General features: G+C 52.2%; 1 protein-coding gene across 1 annotated transcript; it reads right to left on the reverse strand.

Moving 5' to 3' along the window:
* Window positions 1-2414: 2414 nt before the first annotated feature.
* Window positions 2415-7780, reverse strand: LOC119435817 (uncharacterized). Its single transcript, XM_037702527.1, has 3 exons — window positions 7564-7780; window positions 2701-3263; window positions 2415-2558 (listed from the first exon to the last, which is right to left on the reverse strand). The coding sequence occupies exons 1-3, from the start codon at window positions 7778-7780 to the stop codon at window positions 2415-2417; spliced, it is 924 nt and encodes a 307-aa protein (XP_037558455.1).
* Between the last annotated feature and the right edge of the window lie 2013 nt (window positions 7781-9793).

Raw genomic sequence — 9793 nt, forward strand, 5'->3', positions numbered from 1 at the left:
TGGGTCCGCGTAGACATTCACAGTGAAGTAGACGCGTGTATGAAGCGGTGTGAAGCTTCATACGCCCGTCCACTCCACTGTATTATATATACCACGCTTTCATATATAAAAGGCAGACCCGTCTAGCAATCCTTCAGTTCAACTAAGACTGCCATGGGTATGTCGAGCGGGCGAGTGACACAGCAGCTAACTCTCCGGGCGGGCAAGTGCCCAACGGCGTTATTGAACCCTTATAGCCGAGGATGCAGTGCTGCCATCTAGTGGTACTGTCGTACACTACTCCTCCTCTGTGAAACACAACAAAAAGAGGAACACTTGATCCGGACAAAACGTCGAGCCTTCTCGGCCTGCGGATTTTTCTGCCGAACCTAGAGACGCGTGGCGTAGAAGTAGAACCGGGGTGCATCGGCAGTGGAGGTGCTTTCCCGAGGCGATGCGGTTTCTGGTCTCCGGCTGCTCGATCAGCTCCAGGCGTTGTTGGGCACATGGCGGTCTGCGCCGCCGCGGGAGTTCCAGGTGTACTGGTAGTGCTTGCGCAGGACGTCCCGTGTTAACAGGTGCATTCGGTTAGCGCTTGAGTACACCGTCGGAGTCTCACCACGTAGGCGCCCCATGACGATCGCTGGGGCCGTTGACGTCCGTTACACAGACCTGCTCGCCGGCCTCTTCAGGCCGGCAAGCAGGCGTGTCTTCTGTTGCAAGTGGGATGCTTGGCGCCTCCGGTGTCTTGGTACGCGAGTGAATGGGACCGACGGCGGCCAGGTAGGCTCCAGCTGGTGCGATGCCTTTGGTACCCGGGTCTGTAGGCGCCGCCCATGAGGCAGCTGAGCAAGGCTCACTCGTTTACCCAGGGCTGTCCCGGTATGCCAGAAAGCGCAAGGTATGGATCATCGCCTTCCGCAGTAGGTCCTTGACCGTCCTCACAGTCCTTTTCACCTCCCCGTTCGACCGTGGAAAATGGGGGCTGCTACTGACGTGGAGAAAACTGTAGGAATCGGCGACGGCGGAGTTGCAGCAAACTGAGGACCGTTATCGCCATGGCACCAGTCTCGGGTACCCTAGGTGCGAGAGACGCTCTTGATGACTCGTGATGACAGCAGGTGCTGACGTCGAGCGCAGGATGAATGACCTCGGGGAAGCGTGACCGGTAATCCACCAGAAGGACGTAGTCCTGGCCGTTCAAATGGTAAAGATCGACTCCCACCTCTCCCCAGGGTCGAGTTGGAGTGGTTGACGGCAGCAGAACTTCGAGCGCGCACCCTGAGTTTCGGCGCCACGTGGTAGCAGTTAGACACCAGTGTCTCTATCTGGTTGTTGATTCCGGCCACCAGACTGATTCCCGAGCCAGAGCTTTGCACCGTTGATGCCTTGATGCCCATCATGAAGGAGCTCGAGCGTGCGGCTGTGACGGGGGACGGCACGACGATGCGGGACCCATTAAGAAGCAGTCCCTCACAGACGGTGAGGTCCCCCTGGTGCTGCCAGTACCTCTTCACGTGGAGAAGCAAGTGGGACTGCCGGGGCCAGCCGATGGCGCAGTATTGCAGCAGCAGACTGCAGACGCCGTCGTGGGCTTGAGCCTGGCGCAGGTGCTCGAGCTGCGACGAGACGATGTCTGGGAAGGAAGGCGTAGCGTTGGGTTGCAGCCTTATATAGTGTAGGCTTCGGGGAGTGTCCCAAGTCCTCAGAAGAGGCTGGGATCGAGACACAAGTCGCCCGAGGGTTGTGAAGTCCCTGAGACTTGGTGAACAAACGTGCAGACGCCCAAGGCTTGGATTGCCAGGAAGTAGAGCAGCTGCTTGGTGAGCTTGCCGTGTCATGACAGGTAGCGACGTACGTGCCTATGACCGGCAGAATGTTGTTGCCAGGGCCTTTCAACTCGCTCTTGGGTTCTTGAAGCTTCGAGGGGACGCCAGAAAACGTACTGGGTACGACAGAAACTTCGTCGCCAGAGTCCACCTTGAAGGAAAGTGGAAACCCATCGACGAGTACTTCGACAAACTTCGCGTTCGGACGCCCTCCCACAACTGCATGCAGCTCGATGAAGCTGGCAGAAGGCTTCGGTGTGTGCTTCCCGCTGCCGCGTTTTCTTAAGGCACACGTTCTCGAAGTGGCCACTGTTACATGTAGACAGAAGAAGTCACATGTAGATAGAACAAATCTGCCACATGCAGACAGAGGAAAGGGTCCGAGGCCCGAGCTCACTGCGAACACAATACAAGTGATTTATGGCTCATCCCCAAAACTGCCCACCCTGCTCTCCACTCCTCCATCTGCTCACAGCAGTAGGTGGCGATAGTAGCCGGTGGCGCTACAGCTAGTGCAGCAAACACTATCACTTGTCACACTCCTCCCCTTTAGTTCTTGTCATGGAGAATACCGGTTCACAGGGCGTCTTATCCGGGCACTTCATCTCAGTGCGGCAGGGCTTCCTCCCGATGGGACGACTGCTGCTGGCAGCTCAGTTCTGTTGTGGGGCTGACTTGATGGCTGTTCTGACTCAGTAGCAGCTCCTGCAGGCTCCACAGGCGCTGTTGTTTGTTGTTCAGCTGGCTGATCTAGAGGCACAGTGTTTGTAGGAGGTGGTGGCTGTACGAGGTTGGGGCGAATGTGGTCCCCATGTCTGTGCCACACAGTTCCATTTTGTAATACAATATCAGCTGAGGCGCAGCTCGTAGGGCTGCTAACAGAAGCAGGTACCCATGGTGGACTTGATCGAAAGTTCCTGGTGAACACTGGAGCACCCGGGTCCATTATTGGCGCAATGCGGCAACCCTTATTCGCATGCAGTTTTTGCTTTATCTGGTTCAATTGAACAGACGATCGAAGACTTGGGCGCATGACATCCAAGGGCGTTGATTCTTTTCCCATGAGCAACTCGCGCGGCACACGGCCTGCTGCATCATGAGGCGTTGAGCGGTAATGGAAGAGCACCACTTGTGTCCTGAATTCACCCGGTGTGCTTTTCTTCAGTTTATCTTTGATGTTCTGTTGTACCCGCTCTGCAGCCCCGTTAGAAGCAGGGTGATATGGAGGCACCATCATGCGACGGATGCCATTTCTGTTCAGGAAGTCAGCGTACTGGCTGCTGGTGAATGCTGGCCCATTATCGGAAACAATGATGTCTGGCAGACCATGTTGAGAAAAGACTGTCCTGAACACAGATATCGTGGCCTCTGCAGATGGTGACGGAACAGGGTGAACGTCTACCCACTTGGAAAAAGCATCCACCATCACGAGGAAGTAGTGTCCCCTGAATGGACCTGCAAAATCAACATAGATCCTGAACCAGGGCTTGTCAGGAAATGACCATGGCATAATGGCATAACTGGTATCCTGCGTGCAGACTTCTGGTGCGCTTGGCAAACAGGGCAGCTCCACACCTGGTTGGTCATGTCATTGTCAATTCCAGGCCACCACACATGGGACCTAGCAATCATCTTCGATTTCTCTTTCCAGGGTGACCAGCGTGGAAAAGCTTAAGTACTTGGGAACAATGACACGGGCTCCCCACAAGAGGCATCCTTCATGCAGACTAAGTTCATTGGTCCTCGTAGCATAAGGGCCCCAGTCTCCACCTTTCCGAATAGGACTCCCGGTCAGGACAGCCTCAGCCACTTGTGACAGCATGGGATCCCTTATCGTGGCACGTCTAACGGCTGCAGGTGACAGGACATCAGCGTACGCTTGTTTTAACATGAAGACATTGGCAGGCGTAGAGTCGTGAACCTCAGTTGCAGGAAGAAGTAGCCGGCTGAGTCCATCAGCATGGCCTAGCATACTGCATGGTTTGTCGACGAGCTTCAATTTATAACTTGATAGGGTGAGTGCCCACCTGAGGACTCTCGGTGATGCCTGGCTTGGCACACCTCGACTTGAACCAAAAAGTCCTAACAATGGCTGGTGGTCTGTTACAGCAGTGAACGGCCTTCGCCACAGGTACTGATGAAATTTGCGGACACCAAAAACCAAAGCAAGACCTTCCTTGTCAGTCTGACTATAGTTACGCTCAGCAGCAAGCATGTACGTGAAGCAAAAGCTACAGGTCTTTCGGTTCCATCTGATTCGGTCTGTGCAAAGACTGCACCAACACCATACGGCGACGCATTGCAACTGAGCACAAGTGGTTTTTCAGAACAGTAGTGGACCAGAACAGGTGCATTTGACAAGAACCTTTTACTTGTGATGAATGCTTGCTGTTGCAACTAGTACGGGTGTGAACACATCGGCTCCTGCTACTTCATATGTGGTCGGTTGGAAACTTGTAGTTCCTGTGGCTGAACTGTACGTCGTTCCATGCAGTTTGTTCTGAGGACTACGCCGATACCGGACTTTTCTCGGTGAGTGGTTCTGTTGCGAAATTTTTGGAGCTTTTCTGCCAGACCACGCCGAACGCCGCTAGGCCACCAGCTAGGCCTACCCGGCGAAAACGCCGCAGAGGGACTCTCGTCCCGCGCGGCCGTTTTTTTCTACCACGAGATGTCTGTGCAAATTGTAGTTGAAGGTGAGGACATTACCCCCGAAGATTGCCTTGAATCCGGATGGACCACGGCCCTTTCGAAGCGCAAGGAATAAGGTGAGTTCAAGCAAGACGCGCACGCAAGTTCAGCACAACGTGGCGGCGTCTACGGCGGACGCAGCACCCTCGCCGTCGTGAAGAAGCGTCTCGCCGTCGCATCGTGGCTCCCCCGTCTACCGAGGGACAGCACTATAGAATCATCGTTAGACCCCGAGGTGGCCCGAACGTCAAGAATGTAAACCAAATCAAGGTGGCCCACGCCCTGGCGATGGCAGCGCATCTCCGCCCGGCCGAGATAGCCGACGACATTGTGTGTCTCAACCCTATGCAGAACATTCTCGTCGTGAGTACGCCGGTCGAAAAGAACGCCCGAGCATGTATAATCGAAGCAATCATGATCGGGAGGGCCAACTATGAGGTCAGCTCTTACTTGGCCACACGGACAACAAATGTAAGGGGCTCGTCAGAGACGTCGATCTGGACTTTAATCAAGAGCTGCTTAGCAGCATGATTGTGCAGCCGAGAAACCCCAGAGCACTGGAGGTCAAGCGCATCAAGACCACTACAACGGTCGTCGTTCGTTCTTTGGCCTGAAGGTGCCCAACTACGTCATGTGCGGGCCAAGTATGTTATGGTGTACGCTTTACCGTCGACAAACGGATGTGTGCTATGCATCGGAAGGTTAGGCCACCGGGCGGACCTCTCCCCGGCTCCCGAAGATGTGATTTGCAGAAGTTGCAGAGAGCCATCGCCGTCCGAGGATCACACGGGCCCCCCCGAGTGCGCCCTCTGTGGAGGGTCTCACTCTACAGCGGACAAGCTGTGCAAGCAGCGATTCCAAGTTCCATATGTGGTTCGCAGAAGAAGACACGAACGTCAGTGCGCGAAACCACCTGCGCCGACCGGCGCCGAGCAGGTGCGGAGCCACAGCAGATCCCCGTCGAGAGGCGCGCCGACCAACGACGCCACGCTATTCGTCCAGGAATGAACACTCCTGCTCCAGAAGTCGTTCACGATCCAGGGGACCGCCTGCCGTTGACTACAAGCACCGCCACTGGGGAGACCCGCTGGGCAGGCTGTGTCAAGGGAACGTCACCCACGGTAATGAGGGAAGTATGACCACTGCCAGAGCATGGCGCGGCTAGGATCGCGGAACTCGAGCGTGAAAACGCTTTGCTAAGGAGCGCCTTGGGCGCCTTAAAGCCGAACTAAAGTTGGCGGCCGCGTCGCCGCCTTCGCAGTTGCCCTCCCCCTCAGGACGGTTGACATGCACGTTGAGACCCCTTCGGAGACGCCTGCAGCTGGGCGCCCCGCTGAGAGCCCTGTCCGAACCTTTACGAGATTAGGGATTGCAAGAGCTCAAATCTGAGTTTAAGGAATTCAAGACAGACATGAGAGAGTTTCAGACCGAATTACGGAATATGCTCAAGTCCCTTGGCGAGGCGTTTTCCGCTCTGAGCGTGAGGGTCGGAGCGCTCGTATCCGCGGTCGGTATTGGGTCGTCGGATTCGGCGGTTAGAGAACAGTCTTTGAAGTTATAAATCATGGAGGGTCGACCTAGCAACGTCGTAATTTGGCAGTGGAACTGTTGTGGATTCCAGCGTAAGAAAGCGGTCCTTGATTAATTCATTACATAACAAGCCGCACATTATCCTTCTCCAAGAAGCATTGACGGGCTCATTCACCCTATCGGGATATAGGTCTCGCTGTCTTTTCGGGCAAAATAAAAGGGGCCTCTGCACCCTTGTGTCGAAGTTCACCACCATAGTTCACGATCTTTTGAACCATACTAAGAGTGAGCACTTCTTAATCGAGGTCGTACCAAACGGGCAGCTTAGGAACAACCTCTTCATTCTCAACATTTACATTACTCGTAGGGACATGAGACAACGCTTTACGTCGCTCATGTCCAAGGCAGTCAAGGCGGGCGGAGCCCCACTCATAATTGCCGGGGACTTTAATGCCCCACATTAGTAGTGGGGATATCACCACACTAACGCAAAGGGTAGAGATCTATGTCAGGCGGCCTCGGACCACAACCTCACTCTAATCACTGATCCCTCCGTCCCTACCAGAATTGGCAATTCATGCTCCAGAGCCACCACTCCGGATCTCACCTTTGTGGCCAACTCGAGGTCGGTAATCTGGCACAACCTTAACGAAAGTCTCGGTAGTGATCACTACATTCTGGCCACCTCGATGGAAGTACAGAGCAGGCCCCCGAGGGAATTGAAATTCACAGATTGGGACTTTTTCCGCACAATCAGGGAGCAGGGTGCTGAGGACCGCCAGTTAAGGAGCCTTTCGACCACTGGGTAGCACAACTCAAACAGGATGTGGTTGCGGCCACCAAGTTCATAGTTACTGATGTTAAGGTCGACAGGATGTACAGCCGTCTAGCGCACTTGTTCGAAGCAAAAAACGCACTTCTAGTTAGATTAGTTCTAGATAAAAGCTCAACCGTAGGCTCCGAAAAAAGATCGCTGAGCTGAATCGCGAGATTGAGGAACACTGTCGGACGCTCTCTAGGCAACAGTGGGACGAGGTTTGTAGCTCGGTCGATGGCCAGATGCGCACAGGGGCAAGTTGAACTTGCTTAAGCACCTGCTCAATGAATCAAACTCGAAACCCAACCAAGGGGGGCAATCCACAAAATCGTCCATGTGGCCAAGCAGGAACACTCAGAACAAAAAATACTCCAAATACTCGCGGAAGCTTATTTGCCGGTTGATCTCGCGTGCGACGCCGACTATCCTCCTTACGAGGGTTCGCACACGGAATATATAGAAGAACCTTTCAGCACGGCTGAAGTGAGAGAGGCCCTCATGGGACTGAATGGGCGATCGGCGCCGGGCCCAGACGGGATCTCTAATAGGCTCCTTCGTAATCTGGACGATGCTTCCATACAAACGCTGACGCATGAGATTAACAAGGTGTGGGAACAGGGAGCCGTCCCGGAATCGTGGAAACTGGCGTCAGTCATTCTTACCCGAAACCGAGACAACCCCTCGCGGTCTCTCTAATCTCAGACCCATATCGCTTACATCCTGTATAGGCAAGGTGGCCGAACACGTCATTAACAAACACATTGAAGAGCATGGTCTCTTTCCGTACAACATGATTGGCTTCCGGCCGCCACTCTCGACCCAGGACACCATGATGTTGATCAAACATCAGATTATCGACGTGCAGACGAAAGATGCCAGGGCAATCCTGGGCCTTGACCTGGAGAAAGCCTTTGACAATCTCTCGCACATGCATATTCTCAAGTCTATCTCTAGTTTTGGCTAAGGGCATAGATTCCATGCATTCATCAGTGGAGACCGGATTTTAGGCAAATGCCTTTTTTGTTCCTTGCGCTCCTATCACCCCACTTTGATATATGAGCATGAATTAGAGGTTAAGAAGTGCTTTTATAGTGTTCTTATAGTGCCTATAAATGCCTATTTTGGCGTTTGTGCCTAAATGACTATAAATGCCTATTTTCAATCTCGGCGCCTATATGAACACTATTTAGCCTCAAGTTTCGCTTTCGAGTGCATTTATAGACCGTTATTCATGTTACCGGAAAACCAGATGGGATGATGAAGTTAGGAAATTTGCAGGCGCAAGTTGGAATACGCTAGCGCAAGACAGGGGTAATTGGAGTTTGCAGGGAGAGGCCTTCGTCCTGCAGTGGACATAAAATATAGGCTGATGATGATGATGATTCATGTTACCGGGCAACATTGACTGTTCGGAACTTTATGGGGTTCAACCTAGTCCTCTATTTCAACCAACTCTCGGAAAACAACCGCTAGCAGCAGTGAAATGGGACGCGCCGCGGTTGGCGAACGCGAAACCGCGGAGGGCCGTCAGGGGAAAGGAGAGTGAAGAGCAAAAGAAGAAAAAAATTTGCCGCGTATCTGCGTGCTTCGCTGCAAATGTCGTCGAAAGACGATAGTCTTCTGCCGGCCGTACTACATGATTGCTGGTCTGATCCGCGGCCACCCGTGATGCTGTTCTCGTACCATTTCCGTCCTGGCATGAAGGTTTGTTTGAACAGATTTCATTTTACCGCATTATTTCATCAAGCGGGCATTTATGTTTTGCCCTGCCTCAGACAGCGCTTCCTTTATGTTGAATCGGCCGCATCTGGCTGGCATTGATAAAATTGAGGAGGCGCTGCGTGAGACATGGACGCCATCTGGCAATACATCGGGAAACATGAGCTTGTGCAGAGGGTTTCCTTCCTCCATGGCAGAGGGCGCTCGTCGGCGCGCAGTCGGGGAACGTCGTTCGTCGGCGCGCATAGCATGGCATTTTCAGCGCAGCTTAAGAAACTAGGGTCTTTAGAGTTACGTATCTGTATTTTCTATTAAAGGAACACACCTCCTAATACTTACCTAGTGATGTTGCGCCTCAGATATGCGTAATATTTACTTTGTGATCGATAACGTTCACAAGTATGAACAGCCGTACCAGTTTAAGTAGTGTGGGCGGTAAGCAAGTGGTCCAACTTTGGCCGGGTGGCTGAATCGGGTGACAGACAGACAAACAGACAGACAGACCAAATTTTCAGCGTTTAAGTTCCCCAAGAAAGACTATCGTCTTTAAAAAAATGTGATGTGCACACGGCTTGTTTTGTTTGTAATTTACTTTTTAAGGTGTTCACTGCCGTCGAGCGTTCCTTCTCAGCGTACAAGATCATTCTCAGTGACAAGAGGAACAATTTTGAATCCAAAAATCTGGAGATGGTGGTAGTTTGCTATTGTTTCCACAATCTTCACAGTGATTCTTAGACTACGTTCCGCGTGATCTCCAAATAGATTTCTTCAAACATGTGCACTTCAAATGGGCGGAAGTGTATTTGGCAGTGTTGGGACGTTTTGCCTTTACAATTCCGATAATGTCATTGTATATGAGAAAATTGCCAGAGTTGTACCTAACAGTCCTCATGTAAGAACATGGTAATTTCTTAATAAATTGTAGTCTCTCTTGCATTTATTATTCGTCTGTTTTTGTGGTGCCTTAATTTAATTGCATCAGGCAGACATTAAGTATCGTTTTTTAATCAGTATTCCCAGCTTTCAACTATTCTTTTTCATGCCTGTTTCACTATATGCGACGCTCAATTATAGTGGCCATTGAACATGAATATGAGCAGTGTGCTTGTTGAATTACGCCAAATGATCGCCATTAGTCCAGCAGTGTTATGGGATAATTGCACGGCTATGTTCAACTGTTGGCGCCTTTGTGCCATCATAAACAATAACATTTCTTGTTTTCCTGTCG

The sequence above is a fragment of the Dermacentor silvarum genome, unplaced genomic scaffold (assembly GCF_013339745.2).
Source record: "Dermacentor silvarum isolate Dsil-2018 unplaced genomic scaffold, BIME_Dsil_1.4 Seq930, whole genome shotgun sequence".
Lineage (NCBI taxonomy): Eukaryota > Metazoa > Arthropoda > Arachnida > Ixodida > Ixodidae > Dermacentor > Dermacentor silvarum.

What these genes read in the sequence shown, in the direction of transcription:
- LOC119435817 (XM_037702527.1), bottom strand. Translation starts at nt 7,780, where the DNA reads ATGCATGTGCGAGAGATTGTCAAAGGCTTTCTCCAGGTCAAGGCCCAG. An exon ending in CCACCTTGCCTATACAGGAT is followed by an intron (nt 3,264 to 7,563) that starts GTAAGCGATATG and finishes TTGATTTTGCAG; the next exon opens with GTCCATTCAGGGGACACTAC. An exon ending in TTCGATCAAGTCCACCATGG is followed by an intron (nt 2,559 to 2,700) that starts GTACCTGCTTCT and finishes CTGTGCCTCTAG; the next exon opens with ATCAGCCAGCTGAACAACAA.